The 27,167-nt window shown below is 34.4% G+C and overlaps 1 protein-coding gene across 8 annotated transcripts in view; it reads left to right on the forward strand.

Moving 5' to 3' along the window:
• The window catches only part of DMXL1 (Dmx like 1), a 126,597-nt gene that overhangs the window by 15,535 nt on the left and 83,895 nt on the right, over positions 1-27,167 (forward strand). For 7 of the 8 annotated variants that reach the window (XM_077911310.1, XM_077911305.1, XM_077911306.1 and 4 more), the window contains exons 3-11: positions 2,717-2,788; positions 6,019-6,097; positions 10,448-10,580; positions 14,735-14,801; positions 16,043-16,221; positions 20,467-20,656; positions 22,452-22,620; positions 25,802-26,014; positions 26,852-27,105. In XM_077911310.1, coding sequence (XP_077767436.1) covers positions 2,717-2,788; positions 6,019-6,097; positions 10,448-10,580; positions 14,735-14,801; positions 16,043-16,221; positions 20,467-20,656; positions 22,452-22,620; positions 25,802-26,014; positions 26,852-27,105 — 1,356 coding nt within the window. Of the gene's footprint in view, positions 1-2,716; positions 2,789-4,511; positions 4,598-6,018; positions 6,098-10,447; positions 10,581-14,734; positions 14,802-16,042; positions 16,222-20,466; positions 20,657-22,451; positions 22,621-25,801; positions 26,015-26,851; positions 27,106-27,167 lie in introns of those variants that run through there. The other variant, XM_077911312.1, reaches the window with a different exon arrangement.

Here is a 27,167-nt window from a genome sequence, read left to right on the forward strand (position 1 = left end):
TTTGTTTCAAGGACCATATAGGTACAAAATTTTTGGCTCTCCAAGATGCACCATTGAGAAAAAAATTCCAGACTCCAGATGTGTCTTAGAGATTATAAGAAATTCTTTTCTTACATAATTTCAAAATATGGCATAATCTTTTCTATGGGTTGATAAAGAAATATTATCCATAGAATAAGTCTAAAACTTACTTATTTAAAAACTGATTGGATTAAGGGAAAGGAATGACAGTAAATCTTCAGTCTATTTACAAATAAACAAATGAAGAGAAATCATTTGTTAGAGTCATTCTTTCTCTCTAGAGGTATCTCCTTCTAGCTTCTGGATAACTTGGTACTAAAGTGAAGGTCAACTCTTCTAAAGTCCACAGTTTTTTATTAATTTATTCCAAATCTGTAAGAGAAATGAAAAATTTTGTTTGCACTTCCATTTTCACATGAAAAGTAAAAAGTAACCTTGAAAGTAGAACAGCAACAACAACCAGAGAAACAGGTTATGATTCTGCATCAGGTGAAATGCAGTTCTATACAGTAGCGGAATTGGTAGTCATAGCTAGGACACAGCATAGTATATAGCTTAACATAGCATCACATAGGTATAGGTGGCCAGGCCTAGTTATCCTTGTAGGTAGATTGGGCTGAACTTTGCCAATTTATTGATTTTTTTGTTAGATATATAAATATATTATTAGACTATATGGTTCCATCAGAACATTTTGTGTGAGGAATAAAATGGACCCAATCTCTTTTTTTTAAATCTAATCATTTTTAATGAATCTGCCTGTCTGAAAAGTTGCCTCTTAGTACCTAGTTTAGAGATACATTTGGTAAAATGAGTTTCAGCTCTTACAATCTTGACCTGTTTCTTTTACTTCTATGTCCCTTTCTTTTACAGTTACAAGGATCTCTCATCTTTCTTTTGCTCATACCTTTCATTCTCACTATATTACAAAAATGATCTTTATTGTGGAATATTAAAAATCCTTGAGACTTTCCCCTTTCTCTTCAGCTCTTGTTCTATTATCTTTATTAATTGTATTTAAATTTGCTTATAACATCCAGACTTACCTAGGCCTGGTTATATTGGAAATCCCATTTTAATTAACTTCCAATATGAGTTATGTTTTCTTGATAACTTAGATTACATCATAGTCCAGGTTAAAATAAACAGGTCATTTGGTTTTATAGTAATTTTTTTTTTAATTTAAAGATTTCATTTATTTATTTGAGAGACAGAGCACAATCAGTGGGGTAGTAGAAGGAAAAGGAGACGCAGACTCCCTGCTGAGCAGGAAGCCAGAAAGGGACTTGGTCCCAGAACCCCAGGGCAGATGCTTAATCCAGTGATATACCCAGGCTCCACCTAGTCATTTTCACAAAGGGCAGATTTCCTTTGTGTTGCAAATATTAATACAATTAAACAATTCCTAACGGTATCAGGAAGAAAATTTACAGGGTATGATACCTGGAGATTTCTGTTTGCTTTAAGAAGAAGGTGCTACTTGATACTGTATACATCCAGTACTTTAGCATTATTGTGTTTTTTTTTTCTCTGTACCAGATTAATTTTCATGAGAAAATTCATGTGCATTTATCTTATTCATTTGCTTAAAAACATATTTTGCTTCCCATTACCTTGGGAAGTTCAAATTGTTCAGCTTGGCACAAGGCCCTTGTACAACCTGGCTAGGCCTGCCTTTTTGGACACATGTCCATCATTGTGTTAGAAGGGACACACTGTTCAATCTGGGCTGGTAGTCTCCTTCAGGTGTACATTGCCTCTTCTGATCTTTATACTTTGTTCATACTTGTGTTATAACCTATTTCTACAATTGAATATTCACTGCTCTTTGAAGTACTACCCACTCTTAAAAGCCCAAACTAAATACTCCCTCCTAGACCGACTAAGTGTCTATGATGATTTCTATATCCTATGAACTTCTCAGAACACTAAAAATAGCCATTGAAAGTTTTTTCTATTCTATATTACCTCCTTGTTGCTTACCCCTTTCTTCTGTAAAGTTTATGCTCTTATTTTTTACCCTTCATTCATTGTTGTTCTATCAATCTCATTTCTGATATTTCAGTGTTCTTCATCTGTGGCTCACTTAAGCTACAATAGTAACCACCTTATATTACAGAGCCATTGATTGAAAGAGTAAATTTTAAGGACTCTCAGATAAAATGGAGTATTGAAAAGAATACATTTCTTAGAGAGTTCACAAAGGAAAAGATCTAAATTTTACTTTTACAAAGCTAAATATCCACTGACAGGATTGTGAACTTTGAAGACATAGCCTAGAAACTGATTTTTAAGTCCTAATTTCCACTTGACAAGGAATATATCAATACATTTTTTTCTATTAGGAATGGAATTAATATTTACCATACACCTTATAGCTAATTATATATTAGATGTTTTACAGATATTTTAATTCTCAAACTAATTCCATTAGGAAGATAGTTTTATGCATATTATAAATATAGATAGAGACACTTAGGTGCACAGAGATTAACTTGCTGGTTACTTAGTAAGTGACAGTATTAGAATTCTGACTCCGGTATGGTAGTCTCTTAGAACTGTTATTCTCAAAAATTGATAAATGAAATTGTGGGAGGCAGCTTATTTTAAGATATACTACTAATTTCTTTTGCTCTTTTGATTCATAAGTAAGTTAACATATCCATAAGTTTTCTTTCTTTTTTCTTTTTAAAAGATTGCAGCATCCTATGGAAATGTTATCTCTGTTTTTGAACCAGTTAACCTACCGAAGCAAAAGAAAAATTTGGTCAGTAATTTATCATTTTTCTTTTAGAAATTGAAATTGAGTATTAAAAGACAGTATTTTAAAGAGTACAGAGTGATCATCAGATAAATCGTATAAATTATGCTATAATTAAAAGATACACATTGTTACTTCCATATTTAAAATATGTTTTAAATCTTGGATTAAAAAAGAAGTAAACTAAATTGTGTTGAATTATGTGGAAATGTTTTTTTTTCTTCTGACATTTTGCTTTATAATGGGTATTTGAAGAGTCAACAACTTTAAATTCTGCAGTTAACTTATTGCTAATGGCACATACCATTATATAGTGAAGGGTGCCACTTTGTTTTTGGTTTTTATTAACTACTTTTAACTATAAACTACTTTTATATAGTTCTGCTTTTTCCTATGTATTTTGTTCTTAAAGTTACAGGTTTTAATTGCAGAGTCTTAACATACCTCCAGGACTTTTTTCCCTCCTTAATATAACTGTTAATAGATCAATACTTGCTTTTCTTTATGAAAAACTATATTCAGAAATAGTTCTAAAAGCTATTTAGAACAGTTTATAAATATTAGATTTCTTGGGTGCTTTAATGTTCTAAATAAAATAGACCAGGTTATTTTACCCATTTCTAATGAAGATTAAACTGGTGCTTTAAACCATAGGAAAGAGGATCAGCATATATATGGTCTTAAGAGCATTATCTTAGGAGCCAAGGACTGTTTACTTGCTTTCTCTGCTGCTTTCTAGCCATTTGATCCTAAGCAAGTCAGTGTCTTACGAGGCTCTTTGCTCAGTTCTGAAATAGGTTAATAGCTATTGATTCTTTTTTTTTTTTAAGATTTATTTATTTATTTATGATAGAGAGAGAGAGAGAGAGAGAGAGGCAGAGACACAGGAGGAGGGAGAAGCAGGCTCCATGCTGGGAGCCCGATGTGGGACTCGATCCCGAGACTCCAGGATCGCGCCCTGGGCCAAAGGCAGGCGCTGAACCACTGAGCCACCCAGGGATCCTCGCTATTGATTCTTCATGGGAATATTGGAATGAAGACATGATGTCAAAAACCATGCAGAAGTATATTAAATATAAAGAATTAACATGTTTTAATAATACACATACTTTTATATATATAACTTTTAATATTTTTCATTTCATTTTCACCTAGCTCATTAGTATCTTACAAATTCCCTCTGATTTAGTATGATAGCTGTTATTTCTTTTTTATGAATAAGAGAACAGAGGCCCAAAGAAAATTAGTTGGTTGACCATTAGAATAGCTGCTAAGCCACAGAACTAAGTACAACCAGCTGTATTGATTCCTAAGTGTGAGCATTCTTGTTCCATACCTTGTGTTAATGAAAAACATTTTCTCTAGGTTAACTGACACTCATTTTGAAATTTCATGGAAGGAGTCTACAGTCCTTCCCTGATTTATATTTGTGTTGTATATTATCTAATGAATCCAATATTGGAGGCCCTGATAACTATGAATTAGTAACTGATAGTAGTAAAAATAAGTGATTGCTTTGTTCAGAATGATATGTTTCAAATAGTACTCCATAAATATTTATTGAATGAAGTAACTGACTTTTTAAAAAAGTCAGTATGTTATGTTAAAATGCCTTTATTATGAAGGATAGAATCAAGAATTTTAGTTTTTGTCCATTTTCTCATGTACTAATTAAAGTTATTTAATTTAATGCTTAAAAGTCAGTAAGAAGACTCTGGTTTATTGCTAGGCTGCACTGACTTTGCTGAAAGGGTTAAAAAGCAAGTCTGATGAATAAAGGGAAAACTGGATCAAATGGAAAAATGGACTTGGAAGGTACACAGAATCTATAATTACTGGGTATAGTCTTAGAGACTCTGTAGATCTTCATAAAAAAGATGTTATTTCCTTTCCTATGTGCATTGTAGAATATTCTTTAAAGGTGGTGGTTCTTCATGAGTGGAGCACTTCAGGATCACTAGTTGGACCATGTCATGTGTCCAGAGTCTGCCCTGGGGATTTCTAAATCTATAGGTGTGAGATTATGCCTAGACACTTCAATGTCTAGTTCTAGAGAGGGTTCTGATATGTATTATGATTAAGAGCCATTCCTGCAAGGCAGTGTTTGGTAAAAACCTATTCTGCAGACCACCTTTATCAGAATCACCTGGGGGGGTGTTGATTTATTTATTTTATTTTATTTATTTTTTTTAAGATGTTATTTATTTATTTATTTGGCCAAGAGAGAGACAGCACAAGCAGGGGGAACTGCAGGCAGAGGGAGACGGAGAAGCAGGCTCCTCACTGAGCAGAGAGCCTGATGTAGGTCCTAGGACCCCGGGATTGTGACCTGAGCCAAAGGCAGACACTTAACCAACTGAGCCACCCAGGTGCCCAGTGACGTGTTGATTTAAAGTACAGATTCCTCATTCTGGATTTTTTGAGCCTGAACCTTTGGTCATGGGTCTCAGAAATCTGAACTTTTAGTAAACATCTCAGGTTATTGTACTAAAGTATGAGAACCACTACATTAAAAGATTGTTTATGGGTCTCAGTCTTTTAGAGGTTAATGAGCTCAACCTAATAGGCCACAGCCTGACTTTAAAAGAAAACAAAGTAAAATAGAAAATGTTAGAGTACATCACATGTAGTAAGGGTAAACCTAGATTTCATTTATGTGTACATGTGTTTTGGGTCCTATTACAACATACATTTCTTACTGGTTTACTAAAAAAGTTTGAAAAATGTTGCTTCAAGGAATGAAAAAAAAACTTCTATAAGTATTACTACATCTTGTATTCTGAGTTTTCACACGTACTTTATGATCTCATGTGAGGATGAAACATTAAAAGAGAAGGAAGCCTCAGCACAGACAGACACATTTAAAATTAAGCCTTTGTAACTATAATAACAAAAGGTAGTCAGTGTAATTGTAAAAGTCTGAGGTTAAGGAGAATGTTGTCCAAACTAGCATATACTTACTGGTTGTTTATGCTGAAGACAAACTTTTGGACTTCCAAGAATGGGTATTCATTCTCTCACTAATCTCTTCCATCACATATTTCTTATTATTCTCAACTCAATTGAACATTTTGTTCCCCATTAAAAATGACTGCATGGTCAGTCAGTTGTAGCTCAAAAAAACGTTATATATTACTAAGAATAATAAACATGAACGTATATATCTGAGAGAGAAAAGCTGCCAATAATAATTGGCTAAATGAGGTGTTTGATTTTTTTTTTTTTTTTAATTTTAGGAATTATATAGTCAGTGGCAGAAAAGTGGCCAATTTTTTCTGGAATCAATAGCACACAACATAACTTGGGATCCTGCAGGTAAGAACTGGATTAAGTGAAATGAAGTATCACTTGCCTAGGCTGTTTCTTTTATTACTTTCCTATGTTTCAATTCTGCTTTGCTTGATATTGTGGGGAATAAAAAGTAAGGATAACATTATGTTCTTTTAGAACTTGTACTGAAATGAAGACAGATGCTCACTGTAATACCTGTTGTTTTGGGAAAGAGACTTTATTTTTTATTTTTTTTTATTTTTTTTTTTTAAGAGACTTTAATTCTCTCTGGACAATCAAAATTTCATTGAAGAGGAGCTTTTTGACCAGCTCTTTTGTAGATTTAACATTAAGAGTGGGGCTAGATGGGAGGAGAGAAAAAGAAGTGAATTCTGAGATAACGTGTGTCTGTGTGTGTATCGCATACCTATTTCTGCATTAAAAAAAATCCCAAAGCCAGTTGTACTAATCTACCACAATACACAGAGGCACAGAGAAAGAAAATACAAGACACATTACATTCTCTTAGTGCTTAAGACTTCATTGGGGCTGGAGTGAATCTGGTGATAAGGAGATAGACCACAACATATTATGGAAGGCCTTTAAAGCTATATTAAGGTATTTGAACTTAATTCTTTTTAATTATCCAGAAAAATGTTACAGTTTTAAAAAGTGGATCGTGACAAGCCAAGATTTATGGTTTTGTATGATTTTTCTGGTAGCAGCAGGTTGGAAGAGGAGGATAAATATTTACAATTATTATAATTACCTTTGCACAGTATGCATTCATAGGAGTCTGAATGAGAAATAAGAATTTAAGTCAAGACCTTTAATGTAGTAGGTGCTTAATTAAGGTTGAATGACTTAACGAAAGCAGTGCAAAGATATGAAATGCATTTAGGTGATTGTGTGACAGTTGGATTGTAGATTATTTTGTGAATATCTGTGATCACAAGAAGAAGATTGATATATCAGAGTTACAGATAGTGGAACATAGGTTTTGTTTGTACATGTGGAATTTGACATGCTTGCAACATAGAACTGGAAGTCCTCAGTTTAGATCAGATAGCTTGCATTTTAATATAGTAGATGAAATGGCTGAGAAAAAATATTTAGAAAACAAAGTTCAGAATATTAGGAAATTATTTTAGAAGATAAAAGAGATTATCTTTTAGATATTTCTAAAAAAAGATCACAATGGTTTAAAATGTTCTTTCTTATGTGAGGATATAGACTTGATGCCTACTAGCTGGTAACCTACATGTATATTTTAGGCATACAAATGGAAAGAGGTCAGACCTGGGTTCAAATTTGGCTTTTAGCTTAGTATTGCAGTTTATGTATGACTCTACTATAGATAGACTTATGTTCCAGTTATTGCCTGTTTTTCCTGTGATTATTAATAGTGTTACCTTCTGCTCTCAGAAAAATTCCTATTTGGATGATACATTAGTTTATTCTATTATAGCACAACATTCTATTGTAATTGTTTGTTTACATGGTTTAAATTTTTGATAAGACAAAGGCTGAGATTCTATTTTATTCAGTATTTTCTTTGAGGGGCCATTATATTAGGTTTTCAATGTTTACATATTTTACTCTAAGTTTTATGATCATGAAGAAATTAACATATCAAAAATAGTTAACTCACTTGTAAATTAAAGTCATATCTTTTTCACAAGGAAAGCTTTTAATGATCAGATATGACAGTGTATTTGAAAGTATTTGGTAAATGATAAGAGCCCTGTAAAAATAGTGTTAGCAAATAAACTAGCTACTTGAAATGTCATATTAGTAACTACAATAAAAACATTTCACATTAGAATTGAGTGATAATTCTTTAATAATAACATAATAGTCACTTGTAAATTTTGTACTATTGGTCTATCAGTACTAATGGTTTGGAGGATAATATTAATGTTAAATTCCTCAGTCATTTCAGAGTTGTATCAAAAGAGAACTTATTTTCTTAACTATGTGGTAGCAACTTGACAACAACTCATGACAATTATCTCTTTATTGTGATGAGTTAAAATTTACATTGAAGTTTATTATTTGTATTTTTATAAACAAAATTTGTAATGGTTTGGTTGAGAAATGGGTTATTGTTGTAATAAATATTTTGAAACAATTACTATATTATTTTTCCAAGTGAACTTTATTTATAAACAGATTTTAAATATTTTAAGTGAAGTATTAGTATTCTGGTTTTGATCGATACTTATTTAACTATATGCCAGGTATTGGGATATAAAGAAATTTTTTCAGATGATGCTACTAAATTGACTCTAGTGCCTTTGTGTTTTCTCCAGATCCACTATTGCATGTGGCTTAAATCGTAAGGTTTTTCTCTTTAAGACTTTCTATGCTTTTTTTCTCTACTTTAATATTCATACCTCCGCCGTTTGTGTTCAAGTCAACATACTGTACCATACCTTAGCTATTTTTGTATCATTTCATATCATATGAAATGTATGTTTGTATCATTTCATCATCATTTTGTATCATAACTGGGATTAAGTACTTGGTATTCTATATTAATTTCTTAATCCTTCATGGTATACCTTAATTTCAGCTTCAGTTTATGTTCAAGAACATGTGTAAAAACTGAAATAAATACAGAGGTGAGGTTGGCAATTGCCAGAGGCAGGAGTGAGGGGTGGATGAAATACGTGAAGAGAGGGTCAACAGGTACAAATTTCCAGTTATAAATAAGTCCTGGGGATGTAGTATCCAGCATAGTGACCATACCATGGGTAACAATACTGAATTGTATATTTGAAAGTTGTTAAGAGAGTAGCTCTTAAAAGTTCTTACATTACAAGAGAAAAATTATAACCAATGTGTGATGATGGATGTTAACTAGATTTACTATGCTGACCAGTTTACAGTATATGCAAATATTGGATCATTATGTTGTACACCTGAAATGAATAAATTGTTATATATGTTATATCTCAATTTTAAAAAGAAAACTTGTGTCTAACCATACGTACGTGGAATGTCTCATTGGTGCTTTCTAGGCTGTTTTTATTTGTTTATGAAATTTTCTATCTAGTTGCTGCAATTTATTGAGCTTCTGCTAAGTGCCTACCCTGTGCTAGATGGATTATACATATTATAGCTAATCATTAGAACAACTCTACATATGTCTGATTTTACAAGTGAGAAGAAAATTGAGGCTCAAAGTTCGTCCAACTAGATCAGATTCACATGACTAATTAAGTGACTTATTTGGGATTTAGACACAGAGATTTCTGATCGATAGGGTTTTGTCCCAGACCCACTTTCCTTTTGAAATAAAGTAATCTTTCCAGAGCAACACAGATCCACAGTCCTTATTTGCCAAAGTGAATGCCTTACTTATTTTCAACTTTTTGGCCACAATTGTGTCCCTTCCTTTCTCTTTTTTTGTCTGGACAATAGCCTTCTTCTCAATTATGCAAGTCATAAATTGGGATCTGTCCTTGAAACCTTTTGTATCTCCTGTTTTTTAGTTGGTGTTAAGCCTTGAAAATTCTGCTTTTGAAATGGCTTTCAAATCCTTCCTTCTTACTTCAGTATTTGATTCAGATCCTCATGATTTCCTTTGTTGTTTATTATAGTTAGTTAACCATGTTTCCCTGTGTTTTTGTTTTCCCTAATCTATCTCTAGTCTTGTTTTTTAAAAAGAATCTTTGCCTTTCTTTGTGTACTGGAGCCTTTGAAAGCATGATGAAACTTAAGGATTACCTCTCTAGAAAACTGTACATACTATACAGATAACTTTTGTGTATTATCTTAGGAGTTCTCTTCAAGCCCATCTGTTGACATCCCCCCATTCCAGTTCAGACTCCTGTTCTAAAATACAGATCCACTTATGTAACCCCCACACACTTAAAACTCCCACCTACCTAAAACAAGGTCCAAGTTCCATGTAAATTTTGAAAGTGCTTTGCAATCTGACCCCAGAAATTTTTCCACCCTTATTTCTTTTTCCAAGTCTATTGTGTACCTTATCCGTAACCATAAACCAGAGTATGAATCATTCTTGGGAATATATTTGAACTTGCATGACTTCATGTCTCTCTACAATATGTCTCTACGAGAACATGAAGTCGTCATGGAAAAGGACAGTGCTTCATTTGTCATCGTATCCTCCTCAATGGCTAGGACAGCGCCTGGTACAGAGAAGATGCTCGTTAAATGTTTGTTAAATGAGAGATTGTATAATCTATTCTCTTTTTCTCTAGCTGCTTCAACAAAATTAAAACACAGCCTCCCCCAACAAATCTTTTTATTTAACTTTTTTTAGAAGTTGTGCTGTTTTTGTAGTATTATATGAAACTCTTGACCATGTGACTTAATTAAATACTTTTAAATAATAAATTGTTAATAATATATATCTATTTTTAGGCAATCGTCTTTTAACTGGTTCTAGCTGTTTGCAACTGTGGTACAATGCTAACTTGGAGAAACCATCTGAAGATGAAAATCCAGATAAAACAGACCTTAATTTGGGGGACTGGAGATGCATTTGGCATTGCAAGTAAGCAATTTATTAGGGGATTGAAGTGATAAACCTGTTCGTGTGGGTTTTATTATAAATGCATTTTAGTTTGTGTAAAACTACACTAACATAAGTATTGATTTTTTATTCTGTGACAGGTCTTTTATTATATACAGAGAATGCACTGTTTCCCATGTTCTACAGATCCAGTTTTTTAATTGTTGAATGAAACACCTAGAAAGAAACATAAGAAATTTGTTAAGCCTATATGATTATCGTTAAATAGAAACTTGCTAAGTTATACAAAAGGAGACATACATTTTCCATGCTTTTAACTGGAAGTTTTCCTATTGTGAAGAAGTGTCTTTTTCCAAAGTTACTTTATGTATTGAACATAATCCCTGTCAAAATTCCATTGGAATTTCTACTTTTGAGCATAGTTTTAAACTCTTAAAAGTTAAATATGAGAAAATCAGGGAAATTGAAAGAAATAATGAAGATAACATACTAAAGTGGGTTCTAAAGCTAGAGCTGGTCAAGTGGTTTGTTTTGATATAGGAACAGATTAGAGTCCAGGATTAGATGAAGTACCCAGGGAGATTCAATATGTAAGGTGTCATTTTATATCATGAGGCAAACTTGATAGCTCTGTGGAGAAGAAAATGAAATTAGAGTCTGACCCCACAATAAGTGTCAGAAGAAGGAAACATTGAATTTCTATACAATGAAACGATGCTAAAGGAAAATACAGGTGAATTTTAATAATATAGAATTATAATGTCCATTATGGTAGCAACTAGTGACATCTCACTTTTGAGCACTTGAAATATGGCCAGTTTGAATTGAAATGTGCTCTCAGTATAAAATACACATTGGATTTCAAGAATTTAACACAAAGGAAAAAAATGTAAAATATCGTTAATTTTTTAATTGATTACATGTTGAAATAATATTTTTCATATATTAGCTTAAATAAAATAATATCACCTGTTTCTTTTTACTTTTTAAAAATGCGGCTACTAGGAAATTTAGCATTTGATGTTTATGTTCTATCACAGTTGCATGAAAACTGCTGCCTTAGATTAGGGAGAGACTTTCTAGGTGTCCAGAACTAGAAACTGAAAGGAAAGGAAAGAAAAACCTCAATAGTTGCAACCATATCCTTAAAAAATTTCTGTAAAATAAGGAAACTGAAAAGTTGAAGGGAGAGATTTGCAGTTTGGAATTAATGCCTTTTTTAAAAAGTGGTCTTAAAAATTAACTAGAAAAGAACAGATAATAGTAAACAAAAATGGACAAAGAGGAGAAAAATTGTAAATGGTAGTACATGTGAATAATAGCAAATTAAGTAGGTGTTGATGGACCTCACTTAAAATCAAGAAATGCAAAATATCCAGAAAGAAGAGGATGGATAATAGCTATTACTAGTGAGTGTTTAGAGAACAGGTACTTTTATAGTCTGTTAATAAGGAAGTGTGGTTGGTATTTTTCTGTAGAGCAATTTGGAAGTATGGATTAACAGGCTTAATTTTTTTTTATACCCTTGAGAGACTAACTCCAAATTTCAGTCATTCATACAACAAATGTTTCAGGCAGTGGTAAAAGTGCTTGGAATATAGCAGGGACCAGATAGGGAGAGAGACTGTAAACCAGTAAACCAGTATGACAGAATGTTAAATGGCATTCTTCCTGAGTCAGTTTTATATGAAACAGTAATAAGAAATCTATCAGATAGCAAAGTGAGAGTAAGGCATACCTCATATATATAAGGTTTCCAAAGGAGGTTTCAGAGCAGCTGGTTCCATGTATTTTGCACTCTTCAGCTGGATCATAGGTTTTATAAAGGATTAACATATGGAAAGGGAATAGGATTTTGCAAAAAGTAAATTCTTTAGCAAGAGTTACCTTTGTTCTGGAGTCTTTCATGTAAGTTTAGCAGAGGGGGGAGCAGCAGTGTTATATTGCCTTCACTGCAAGGCTTCTGTGGGTTGAACTGGTTATTTGAAATGTGTTTGGTGCCTTTGGGAGAGGGGAAGAATCTTAAGTTAAATCAAGATCAGAATCTACAGTAGTAACTTGGGCTAGACATACTCTTTATTTGAGATGGTTGTTAAGTAGAAAAGCCATGGGACTCAGATTTCTATTTAAGAGCAGCTGATGATTATACTAACTGGAACACATTTAAATTTTGAGTTATATCACATTCATTTTGTGATGTGTTTAAAATACTTTTTATACATATTAGATCAAGACAGAGAAAAGTAAGTAGGGTAAGAGGAAGAAGAATGGAGGTGACTTTTGGGTGTAGATCTGAAGGAAGCGAGGGAGCATATCTCTGGGAGAAGCGTGTTGTAAGCAGAGGGAACCATCAAGTGCAGACTCTCTGGTAAGGGTGTGTTTAGCTTGTGGCAGGAGCAAAGCGAATATGATCAGGGGTCTGCTCAGAGGTTATTGTGAAGCTTCTGCCTATTATTCTGAGTTGGGAAAATCTTGAGGACTTTGATTGAGCCAAGGGAGCATTGAGGACTGATTTCCCCTTTAAAAGGACTGCCTTTGCTGCCATTTTGAGAAGACCTGGAGCCAAAGGTCACAATCTTGGACAGGATTGCAATGGAGATCAGGCATCTTTAATTACTTGTTTTAAGAATATTTTTAGAATTAACCAGATGCATAAAAGTGCATATACAAGGATATTCATTGCACCACTTTTTTTGTAGCAATAAAAATGAGAAAACAGCAATGAATAAAGAAATTATTTTAAAGCATTGCATATATCTGTAATGCAATAGCATAGCCAGTAAAATGATGCAGATCTATGCACATTGTTATGAAAACATGTTCGTTACATACATTAAAATAAGTATTACAAAGCAAATTGTATCTATGACCTTACTTTCCATTTCCTCCTCCCCTATATCCTACCACAGAAAGTAGACAAGAGTGGAGAGATGGGTCTGGAAGGCAGTGTGTTAAACTATAGGCAGTGGTTTTGCCTGGGAATGGGTGTTGTGATATTGGTGAAACTAGATGGTTTCATTTTCTTCTTTTCATACGTATGTTTCCATACTTTCTATTACATATTTATTACTTTTAAAATCTAGAAGAAAAGTTTTTTTTTATTAGTTTCAGAAGTAGAATTTAGTGATTCATCAGTTGCAAGTAACATGCAGTACTCATTTACATCAAGTGCCCTCCTTAGTGTCCATCATCCAGCTACCTCATCCCCCAAACCCTCTCCCCTCCAGCAACCCTCAGTTTGTTTCCTAGAAGTTATTTTTAATTTGGAATGAACTGTGACAGAATTCCTCTTTGGCCTCCTTTACAAATAAATTTAAGACAGTCTATCCAAGCATAAAATTGGGTAAAGAAAAGACAAACAGTGGTAGAGAGGGTTGTCTTGAGATCAGCATATACAGGTAGCCAGAAGGGGAGGCAATGAAGGAACAAGAGCAAAGCTCCTTAAAGAAGAAAAAGGTGTGTACCAAGTGTATAGATGAAGCTGGCAGGCTGACTCCATCATGCTTGCAAGTCCCCCCAGTAATCCACACATAATCTTTAGGTAAATGCTACCTTAAGAGAGAATTTCAAATTTTTAATTTATTGTCCATGAAAATGTATGTAGGGGCACCTGGGTGGCTCAGTTGGTTAAGTGTGTGCCTTCAGCTCATGTCCTGATCCCAGGGTCTTGGGGTGGAGTCCTGCATCGGACTCCCTGCTCCGTGGGGGGCCTGCTTTTCCCTTTCCCTCTCCCTCTGCCTGCTTCTCACCCTGCTTGTGCGCTCTCTCTCTCTTTCTCTCTGTCAAATAAATAAATAAAATCTTAAGAAAATATGTTAGAATATAGGTACCTAATAGCTTTGGAAATTAGATTTCCAAACTAGAAAATGATATCTCTTTCTCATATTCTAAGGCAATGAGAACTATGATTCTTTTTGTCCTGAGCTTTAAAGAGTGATAATATCAGTCATTCCTTGCATGATTCTTATGTGTAGGTGTTTTCACATAAAAATAATTTTTATATTTATTTAAAAATTTATACTTTTTATTTTACATTTATGAAGTATACTTAAAGTTGAGTTTGAAACTTGTATTATCACAAATCTTCCATTGTTTGAAGCAAGTTGCTAAGTTGCAGAAGTAATATTCAATTCTGATTTTCCTTAAAAATTGTTTCTTACCTTTTTGATTTACAGAACTGCTTCCCAAATTCATTTAATGAAATTTTCACCAGATGGAGAATTTTTTGCCACGGCTGGGAAGGTAATTTGTGAAAATGCTGTTGCTATTGATTTATTTTGAAACATCAAAAACATTAACTGGCTTCATCCTTTTATTTACATCAAAAATATTTTCTATTAAAAATGTTAAATAGCAGAAACTGGCTAAATATTACTGTGTTAAAAGGCAATGTGATATCATTGAAACATAGACTTAAAGATATATCTGGATATAAATCTGCCATTTACCAACTTTGATTTTGGTCAAGTGGTTAATCTTTTTGAGCAAATATAATAATTTATAGACTTTCTAGGAGGACATTTCTAATTGTTTTCATGTTTTTACCTGTTGATGTCAGAAGAGTATATTTCCTTGAAATTATTTATTTGTAATCATTGGTTCACCAAATAGTTCATGTACACTAATTGTGTGAAGTTAATTGTTCTCATGGATCATAGCTTTCGGTAGACTGAGTATATGAGGTATCCTAAATCCTTAGTGAACTTTTTGTTAGGAGAGAAGTGAGGCTTTTGATTCTGATTAACCTTAAGCATGGGAATGCAATTATAGCTTAAAAGCAGAGCCTGGTATGTTCTAGTCCACTTCTTTTTCCCTTACTCCTCAAATTAAGAACTGCAGTTTTAATTGTATTTAGAATATTTTATATAGTAGTAGGTATATTTCTTTAAAGATTTTATTTATTTATTAATGAGAGACTCAGAGAAGCAAGCTCCATGCAGGGAACCAGATTCGGGACTCGATCCCAGACTCCAGGATCACACCCTGGGCTGAAGGCAGGCACTAAACCGCTGAGCCACCCAGGGATCCCCCTATAGTAGTAGGTATTAACTCATTAATCTCATCTTCAACATTTTCTTTGAACATTGATATGGTATCTCATGAAAACTTTTGTTTTCAAAAATTAGCAGACTTCACAAGCCTGCTGGTGGTAATGCTTTCTTGTTTGAAATTTGGCTAGGTGGGAAAGTGAACCCTTCATCTATCATTCTTCCTCAGTGACTCCATTTTAGCATACTATGTGGTAATTATCATTTTCCTTGGTCTAGTCCTTGCAAAATATATATTCACACACCTAATTCTCAAAGCACAATTATGGAATGCTGATAGAAACGTATCAGAATTAGATTTTTTCCTCTGTCCTTTGTGCCCCACCATCCCTCCTATCCCTAAATTTCTGTGATTGGTGAGAAAATTCTTATCTTTGCTGTTTATCTGAATCTTTAATTCTGATGTGGCTGTTTTTCTGTTTTTCTTTTCATTAGGATGACTGTCTTTTAAAGGTATGGTATAATGTAGAAAACTGGCGGACAGCTGTTACCTCTCCGGATAAAAGTTCAGAAAAACAGTCCCAAGGAGAAGTGGATTTTTCCTTTGTATATCTGGCCCATCCTCGAGCTGTAAATGGATTTTCCTGGCGTAAAACAAGCAAATATATGCCTAGGTTAGCGATTTAGTTATTTTGTCTATGTATTAAGAGAACATCATTGTGACGTTGACTGTTCTTCTCACCTTAAGAATCTATAGCTATAGGAAGATTAAATAATATTAGATAGCCCTTGTCCTGCAGATGTCTGGCATTGGGTCAGCTGTGATTGACGTTTCAGAGGAGACACTTTCACTGAAGTGAAAGGATATTTTACTTCCATCTTAGATGTTTTTAAGTGACAGTTGTACATCTTTCCTTCTCTGTGTTAGGTGTCCAGGTTTTTTATCTCTAGTCATTCTGCGTATTGCCATTTGTGTGAAATTTTTCATATTTCACTCCTTAATCTGGTACCTTCTCTGTGTATCTCCTCTGGTTTCCTTTTTGTTTTTAAACTGCTTTATTGCGAGTATATGCCATGAGGCCTCAAACCTGTCGACATTTCCTTTCTTTCCTGTGATCCTTGCAAGACCTGATATCCCATTGAATTTTTGCCTATAGTTAGTAAGGTACAGAGACCTATTTCTTCAGCATGGGTAGAAATCACTTTTTGTTCATGGCCATTTTCAGTTTGGCCATATCATGGAGCAGTATAGTTTTTCCCTTAACCTGTTATCACTGATGTTTGGTAGGATACCTGAATTGTTTGTTGACTTTAGTTTTGTTCTTTTGAGCCAGCAGAGTATATGCAAAATTTTTTAAAAATGTATATTACAACTGATTTTTTTTTTAATTTTTATTTATTTATGATAGTCACAGAGAGAGAGAGAGAGAGGCAGAGACACAGGCAGAGGGAGAAGCAGGCCCCATGCACCGGGAGCCCGACGTGGGATTCGATCCCAGGTCTCCAGGATCGCGCCCTGGGCCAAAGGCAGGCGCCAAACTGCTGCGCCACCCAGGGATCCCCTACAACTGATTTTTAAAGAGTAGTTTAAGGTTCACAGCAAAATAGAGGGCAAGGTAGAGAGATTTCCCATATATCCCTTGCACTAACACATGCATAGTCTCCCCCAGAGTGGTATATTTGTTATTATTGATGAATCTGTGTCAACACATTATCACCTAAAGTCCATATTTTAGATTATGGTTCACTCTTGATGTTGTTTGTGCACTATATGGGTTTAGACAAATGTAGAAAGATGTTTTTCTATCATTGTTATACCTGATTTTTTTTTTTAGCTTTTTTAGTATAGTAGGTACTATTCTTCCTACTCTAGCCTTCCAGTATAATAAAGCATAGAAGCAGGACAGTAATGGTTCTGTTGTTAGGAGGATGTGCTGGAGTCTTTGGGTTAGGGGAGAGTGGTGCGGACAATCTGTTAGCAAAAGCCTGCTTCACTTTGAGAACTATTGCTCCAGTCCCCCAGAGACCATGGCCCACATATATAAAAATCTATTTAGAATATAATGAGCCATGGCATATGTTAATTCTCCTTTTAAAAGTTATAAATGGCCCCAATAAAAGTAATTGTCACTGGAAACGGTGAAGATTACATCATTTCAGAGGTTGATTTCTTCTGATATATCCAAGTGTTTTCGTTGGCACATGGTTAGACCACAAGAATACTAAAAAAGAGATTTATGAATTATTGTATCTTTTGAGAGAGGACAGTCACATCTGTTCCTGACCTAGTTCACTCAGTGTTACTACAAGTGACCACAGTAGAGCAGAGGCAGGTGCCTTACACTGGGCCATTACAAATGCCTGATAACACCGGTGAGACATACCAGTTTTTGTTTCTGCCTGTGTTCATTTTATCTTTGCCAACTAAATTCTGCAGTATAAGGAACAGTGGTATAGAACTAGAATTTTCTGTTATGATATTTTATATTTTTTATTTTATTTTATTTTTTAAAATTTATCTATTTATGAGAGAGAGAGGAAGAGACACAGGTAGAGAGAGAAGCAGGCTCCCTGCGGGGATCCTGATGTGGAACTCAATCCCAGGACCCTGGGATCGTGACCTGAGCCAAAGGTTCAGGACCACTGAACCACCCAGGCATCCCTGTTATGGTATCTTTTAGAGGTCTCAAGAATTTTCGTCTTAGTTCATGTCTTTTAAGAACTAGCTAATCTCCTGGAGCTCTTCTAGGTTTCATTTTTGCTTTACCAGCTGCAGGTATATAGTGGGAAGGCTGACCCTTTTTCATGATAATGACAGAGATTATATCAAAATAAAAACTATTGCTCTTTCTGATATGGCATCTTCACTGGGCCATACAGGTGCTTTGTTTTTCACATAAAATTAAACTATTAGCCAAATGGTAATACTTTATGCAAGGGTACTGCTGGGTCAAGAGAGAAGAATGCGTGTTTGTAATGAGCATATACTTCTTCACTAATTAAACACTGATGAATGTAGGATAAGTGGGGAGTTTTGTTATACCCTCCTCAAAACATCCGAAAAGTTTGCTGTAGACAGCTAGTTTTAAAACTGTCTTAGCATGTTATATCAAAGTAGGACAGGTGTTGCACTTACCCATCACGTGGTTGTCTTTCATAGGGTTATACTTTTTTTTGAGGGAGGGAGCAGTTATACCTAAATAGGATATGCCATTGAAGAGAAAATAGGGTACCCTGATAACAAGTGGGGCAGGGAGGTATTGCCAGAGAAATGCCTCAGACAGAGCAGGGTATTCCTTCCATCCTCTCCTTATATTACCTGCCAGCAATTTGTGCTGATTGTCTGTAAGGCCTACTATCCTGAAGAGAGTCACCTGGAGCCACCCATGCTCCCAGATCAAAGCCCTCTCCAGGCTTCTGAGCTGTGCATCTTTCTTGCTTGTTTTTTTTTGCTTTTGCCTAAGTTCTTATGCCTCTTCCGATTGCTCTCTCTTCAGTCCCTCAGTCTACTGCCTTCTGCTCTTCCTTCATAAGTCTGCCCATTCTTCCGGTTCCAGGATGGACACTGTGAACCTTTAGCTTTCCGTATTGCCTTTTGATGTATTTTCTTCTGTTTTCTGATGGTCTACCTTTAATCTCATTGTCACTGCCCGTGTCTATGTGAATGTGTTAGAGACACACAGAGAAAAGGAAGGAGGTAGGTAGGAAGTCAGAAGGCGACAGAAAAAATGGAGAAGCAGGGAGAGACATAAGGGTGGGGAAAGGAGGGAGAAACAGGATTTAGAAAGGAAAGAAGGAGGGGCCCTAGCAATTGGGGAGAGTTGGAAAGGGAGGGTGGTGTGGAGAGGCTGAGAAGCAGAGAGTGCCTGAGGGGTGAGGGCAGAGGGAAGGAGGCTCAGAGAGTGGATGGAAAGTGGGAAAGGCATGGGAGTAGGCAGAGGAGAGGGAGGGAGGTGAGAGAAGGGGGGGGGGAGCTGAAGGGGAGAGCAACCCATGCAAAATGTGCTGGTTTCCTTTTTCTTCCCCTTTGTGAGAGTTCTTTTTTTTAAACAAGCAGATACGTTTAACAAAGTGACTACTGCAGAATATTTTGATTTCCTTTTTACTTTTCTTTGACTTACTGAGGTACTTGGTAGAAGCCTTGTCCTGATTGTTCTTTTGTAATCTTATATGTTTGAATATGTGTCTACTACAGGATATTGTGGCTTCTTTTTCTTTCTTTCCTTTTTTTTTTGATGAGTTACCCAATAAAAGGTAGTCTTTGATGATGAGGATTCAACCTTTGAGCTCCTCACACTTACGGATTTATTAATTTGTATAAAATTGGTTTTGCTTTTATTTTGTGACTGGAAAGACAGTGAATTCACTGAAAGTCGAGAGTAAGGAAGGTTGCTGGTAATTATTTTATCATTTTTTTTTTCTATTTATGTTCTCACTGCTTTTTGCAGATGTTAATTAAACAGAGAAAAAATGTACTAAATAAATAGTGTAGCTTATTGCTGACAAGTGTACCTGTAGCTTTACAGAACATCAACGTGAAGCATTATGAAAGAATTCAAATGGTAACCATCCACTGAATAAAACAGAGAATTTTAAAAGATGTAGGTTTTTTCCTTATTGAGGATTATGGTATTGTCTCAGTCTTTGCTCTTCGGCTATAAGAAGAATCTTAGATTCTTAAAACAAGAACTACCAAATTCTAGGTAGAAAAGAAATGGGGTAGCAGGTATTTGCTGTGATGAAATCAAATACGCACTCAATTTTCATGGTTTTGACTAATGCATTATATAAATGTATATTGACATTTTCTTCATTGGTACCTTTGTTGTGTGCATTTAAATAATTACAGAAACACTGTGTAGAATGCTATAGTATGTGAAATTTATATTTTTGTCTATAAAATCTTTTTTATTCCTCAGGGCTTCTGTATGTAATGTACTGTTGACTTGCTGCAAAGATAATGTATGTCGCCTTTGGGTAGAGACATTTTTACCAAATGATTGTTTGCTATATGGAGGTGACTGCAGCCATTGGGCCGAACCAATTAATTTAACAAATAACTTCAAAAGAAATGCTTCCAGTAAAGAACGAGTTCAGAATGCTTTAGATGTAAGTGGTTTTGTTAGATGTTATTTCCTACAAGTTTTAAAACCTTTTGTACATTGCCTTTTTTTGTAACATTCATCTTAATTAATATTTAAGTCATATGGTTAGTTATGAAAAAAATACATATATTAGGAAAATAGTTCTCAGAAAACTTTCTATTTTATTTGGTTCTAAAGTATTTAAGAAAGAAAAAGTATTTAAGAACTACTTATAATTATGAAGTTAATCTTAGGTTAACTGATGATAAAAAGATTACATTTAACTTAGCTAAAATAACAAATGAAAATCTGAGAATGCAAGGATTTGACTATAAAAATAATTGATATTTTTTGTTTAGAGGTTGAAGGGATTTGTCCCGTCGTAATTACAGGAATGATTAGAACAGTTTATTAGATTCTGTTCTACATTTGTTATCTTTAGAACCTCCTGGAACTTGAAGTCTTTTGTTTTTTCTGTTTTTGGCGAGGGCGGGGGTGGGGTGGGGAGGGTTGGAGAAAGCAAGAGAGCATGGTTGGGCAGGGTACAGAGGGAAGGGGAGAGAGAGAATCCCAAGCAAGCTCCACACCCAGCATGGAGCCCAACATGGGGCTCTATCTCATGACCTGAGATCATGACCTGAACTGAAATCAAGTCTGTTGGTCAACTGACTGAGCCACTCAGGTGCCCCTTGAAGCATTTATTTTACTGATTAGTGTGGAAAGTAAAAATAAATTTTTAATGTTTAGATTAATTGAACATAGACTAGTAATACAGATCCTTACTTTCTTGTTATTGAAAACAGAAAGTGATCTAAAAGTGATTTGTCTTTGAATGCTTTGTATGATTATAGAACAACTATTTGTCAAATTTGGAGAGTATTCTCAGGCTCAGAATGTAATTAAGTATATATTGCCTGGAAACTTAACAACGATAGAATGATTATGTGTAATAATAGCTGAAAGAGGTTCTTGATTAGGAATGAAGACTCTTGTTATATGTTTTAGTGACCTTGCATTCTGTAGAAATTATTTTATCATATGAAAGATGAGGATAACAAATATCTGCACTCTGTCTTATGGACCAAAAGAAGTGATCTTTGTAAAAAAAACTTTGCAAATTAGCTATGATATTTGAAATATCCTAGTGTATACCGACAATATTGTTTAATGCTTTATGGTCATAGGGGGTAAACTCTGGATATAAAGGGAACAGTATACATAGAGACATCCTTATTCACAGACACATTGCTGTATACTTAAGTATGTAAAACTAATTAATTATCAGAAAATAAACCAAATAAAAATTGCAAAGTGTTGTGTGATGGTTAAAAGAAGTTAAAATAATTTAGTTCTAAGCTTATTTTTCAGATTTCAAATTTGCCGCACAAAAGAACTGAAAGATGTATGTACACATAAACGCATTTGAAATAGGGTATAGATGAAATAAGAGAAAGGCAAATATATGCTTTCACAAGTATGTGGAATTTAAGAAACAAAAGAAATGGACAAAGACAAAAAATAACATGGTTACCAGAGGGGAGGTGGGTGGGAGGATGGGTAAAATAGGTGGAAGAGGTTAAGAGTATACTCATCATGCTGTGGACTGGGTAATGTTTAAAATTGTTGAATCTCACTATATTGTACACCTCAAACTAATATAATGCTGTTAATTATATTGGAATTAAAAATTAATTAAAATAGACAAATGAAAGAACGATGTCTAGCAATCAGTTGTGTAACATGTATATACACACACACACACACATATATAAATGCTTATGATATTATAGCCATTATTTACTTTGTTTTTATTCATACAGGTAAATCTGAGACATTTTCGCAGAGGTCGGAGGAGATCACTTGCTCTTGTAGCACATACTGGATACCTGCCACACCAGCAGGACCCTCATCATGTCCACAGGAATGCTCCACTGCATGCCAATGCACTCTGCCACTTTCATATTGCAGCCAGCATCAACCCGGCTACAGGTAAATAGAACACTGTTCAAAAACTGTTCTTGATTAACTAAATTAATTTTATAACAAGTATGTTTTCCTTCTAGTTTTGAATAAGTAAAAAATTGAAGGTGACTTATCTAACTTTTCATTATAGCCAGCTCACTAATTATACAAACATAGGTTTTTGTTTACTTGTTTGCTTTATAAAGCTATGATTTTGTTTGTGATTAAGATATTATTCAATCATTGTGATTCTTAATTAGTTTATTCAAAAGTTGAGATTGGAGTCCATACTTAACAGGTTAACATCACAGAATAGTATTTTATAACTATAGTATAGTTGTTAAAACCATGTGTCTAATGCTTGATCTTAGGAGAACTTCTAGAAATAGGGCAGAAATATGTAGAAGTTATAACTGGAAGAATTAAGAAACGTATCTCAGTAGTCCAATATAAGACCACATTTGTCAATATTCACATAAAGTGAATATTGCCCACTCTAGTTTTTCCCCCCATAGATAACCACTATTGAGTTTTTGTATATTTGGAGATATTCTTACGCATAAAATAAACATAATCTGGGCAGCCCGGGTGGCTCAGCGGTTTAACGCCACCTTCAGCCCAGGGTGTGATCCTGGAGACCTGGGATTGAGTCCCACGTCAGGCTTCCTACATGGAGCCTGCTTCTCCCTCAGCCTGTGTCTCTGCCTCTTTGTGTGTGTGTGTCTCTCATGAATAAATAAATAAAATCTTTAAAAAAAAAAAGCATGATCTATTTTCATGTCATATGACATGAAAACAGGTTTGTAGTACTGGATTTGTAGTATTATTATATTCTTCAGGGAAACATAGCAATAAAAGTGGTTCATTAGTTACCAGAATCAAAGTGAGAAATATTCTGGTAAGTTAAGGATAGAGATACTTCCGGTAGGAATGAAGAGCGTTGGCTGATATTTTTAGCTTTTATTTGATTAACAACAGTCCCAGCTCTAAAAGAATCCATGATCCAAGAAAATGAAAGGGGATGATATTGAACTATTTTTATTAAAACATTCTATGAGCTTGGGAAATACCATTACCTTTATCAAAAAACATATACTGGCAGTAACACCCAGAGGCAGCTCTGAGACTACCGGATTAGTTGTGAAAGTCTCTTCTGAAGGAAGGACAGCCTTTTTGAAAATAAAGAAAGCTTGGATTCTTACCTTTAATGGAAAAGGCTGAGAGGTTACAGAAAAATAAACCCTAAATTTCAAAGTAGTATGTACTTGATGACCTTCCAATAAAGAAAACTCTAAAATTTTTCTTTAGATAAAAAGTCCTTAAGGAAATTCATATATGTAGAACAAATCAAAGCAAAATAATACTAGCAGCTAGACTAGACACTATGGAGATCTCCTTTCCCTAAGTTAGACCATTTGGAATGACCTTTCTTGGTGTTGTGTTTCTTATTCAAGGCTAAATTCTCAGATCTTCACTTAATTGCCCATCAATAGAAATAGATATAAGAGAGGAGCTCATGAGAACACTTCTTTTCATTCTAGTTCTTATATCCTTTCCCTGAAGACCTCTCATAAAAAAAATGGCTTTAATGAAATTCTTTGAGGTCCAGAGAGAGAAGAAATGTAAAGTTCCTTTAACCAAGAATGCTGCTGCTAAAAGCCTACATTAGCCTCTCCTTGCATATTTAACAGCTAGGTCTGTGGTCTCCTAGGGGCGTTGCTGATCTCTTTTGTGTTGATTGTAACTCGAAAATTAGAAAATCATACTTAATAGGATTCTTGAGGGCACTGTCTGATTCCCTGGAACTAATGTATATCCATAATAGGGTGGCAGTACAGTCCCTCAAAACTCTTACTAAAAAGTCTGTGCCATATAGCAACTAGAAATAGTGGTAGGAGCTGAAGGTATAATAGTGTTGGAAACTTGCTCTCCTGAAATGTTGCATTAAGCAGGGGATAGATAAATACTAATCAAATAACTATAGTAATGAATATACATTTATAAACAGCGCTTGGATTGGATTGAATATATCTATCAACTCTTGCCCCCATAGAAGGGATAGGAGGAAGGTTCGTCTTTCCTTTATCATTCATCCCCTATAATTCTGTTTCCATTGGTGACTAATAATTGATACATTGTTCAAACAGGTAATTAAATTACTTTTCTTCTCCTTTAAAAAAATCAATAAATTTGTTCTGTGAAATAATTTACCTTCCCTGAATCCATTCTAGCCTTTACTGTTCAGCAGATACCAGCATGATCTAGATTTAGATTTGATTTAAGATGATAGACAAACTTTTCTTCACCTTTCTATTAGGGATTTTCATTTGCTACAATTTACTCTGAATTTGTCTTCAGTATACTTAATTTAGCAACTAGATGAAAAGTAATACCAAGAAAGAATTTTTTTTAGCTTGTTTTTGTCTTGAATGCCTTCCTTGAGTGTAGGATGGGAATCTTAGTTTCTATTTTCCAACTTGAATCTTGGTGCTAATAAATTGGCATTATCTAGCTTAGAGTTAGATAGGTAGCTCATTTTATAAGTTAAGTTAAAAAGTTGTTAAAATTAGATAAATCACTTATTCCTTTGACATATTGATGGCATTTTTCTTGGAGACATTTTTTTTTTAAGATTTTATTTATTTATTCATGAGAGACACAAAGAGAGAGAGAGAGGCAGAGACACAGGCAGAGGGAGAAACAGGCTCCACATAGGGAGCCCGATGTGGGACTTGATCTAGGGACTCCAGGACTACGCCCTGGGCCGAAGGCAGGTGCTAAACTGCTGAGCCACCCAGGGATCCCCTCTTGGAGACATTTTTAAGGAAACTTTCCTCTTAACATGTCTACAAATTATAGATTTTCTTAATGAGAATTTTTTTGAACTAAAGAAAATATCTGTATGTATACATAAATAAACTATGTTCTATGACCGAGAATATATAATTGTTTTCCTTAATAATAGTTATGTTAAATTTGCCACTTTTAAAAGCTGTTATCATTAATAATAATCTTGGCAAACATGTTGGGAGTCTTATTTATTTATTTATTTATTTATTTATTTATTTTGGGGGGTGTCTTATTTAAAATCTAGTACAGAGGTTTAAGAATAAATTTAACAGTAGTAAAAATATGAGATGTGAATGTTTTGTATGTTAGAATGAAAGAAATATTAATTGTGTGTGTGTTTTGTTGTTGTTCCTTATAGATATTCCACTTCTTCCTTCTATCACATCTCTAAGTCTAAGTGAAAATAATGAGAAGAGTGGGCCTTTTGTGGTACATTGGCTGAACAATAAAGAATTGCATTTTACTTTGTCCATGGAAGTCTTTTTACAGCAACTTAGAAAAAGTTTTGAACAACCATCTTCTGAGGCCAGTGTAGAAGACTCTAATCAGGCAGATGTAAAATCTGACGAAGGTAAAGCTTTAAGAAGGATGAAAAATGTTAAGTTTTATTGAAAATAGCCAAGATTTTTATATTAGAGTAACACTAGCTATCATCAGAAATGTAAATTTGCAGTGGCTTAATACAACTTCGGACTAGCTCATTTAATTTAATAATCCAGTGTTGGTATTCCTGTTCCAGGTGACCTTCTTTTACTGGATGATACAGACTCAGGATTCTCTATGCTTATCTTCTGTCAGCCCCTAGGCCTTACTACTTAAAGGACTATTTGTGGCCTACTAACATTGACATTATCTGGGAGCTTGTTAAAAATTAATTACCTATATATGGAAGGAAATCTGGAAATTTGATATTGTAAATGTATTCCTTTAAAATAGTTTCCTTAAGATGTCATATCAGTTGTAAGTGCATATACCTAGAGCATTGCTAGTATAGCAGACTCAGGTTTTTAAAAATCTGATATTATGAAGAAAGTACAAATTACATTCCAATAATACATTTGAATAAGTCACCCCAGAGTTGTAGACCCAATTCTGATTCCTTCATTGAGAAAAACTAAGTTCCAGGGAAGTATGTTTTACCTCTGAGAAAATTGTGGTACAACCAGTTTACCTATTCTCCAGTCCAGTATTAGTCCTCTACCATTTAATATAGGACTCAGTCCTATAGCCCCTCTGACTGCTGTGTTAATTCTAGTGGACTTATGTTCCTGGAGCAAAGTTATTTTTAAAGGGGAGCCAATTTCTTGTTTATATGAAAACTTATGTTTTTCATCTTTAATGCATTTACAAAGGTCTTTCTTAATAGTTTGATTGTATATACTTGGTTCATGAATTCTTTTGCTTATAGAAATGGATGATGGTGTGGATGATCTGAAAATAAATCATGAAAAGAAGGAATTGGGCAGTGATAAAGTAGTACCAAATTCAAGTTTTGTACCATTACCATCAGCTGCCATTGATCATCAGATTGAAGTACTTTTGTCTGAATGGAGTAAAAATGCAGACATGTTATTCAGTATTCATCCCATGGATGGCTCTTTGCTGGTTTGGCATGTGGATTGGCTGGACGAATACCAGCCTGGTATGTTTCGCCAAGTCCAGGTACTATTACTATGATCTCTGGAGAGATGCTTCTTGTTAAATGTGGGTACTGTTTTGTAATA

The sequence above is a fragment of the Canis aureus genome, chromosome 10 (genome assembly GCF_053574225.1).
Source record: "Canis aureus isolate CA01 chromosome 10, VMU_Caureus_v.1.0, whole genome shotgun sequence".
Taxonomy (NCBI): Eukaryota; Metazoa; Chordata; class Mammalia; order Carnivora; family Canidae; genus Canis; species Canis aureus.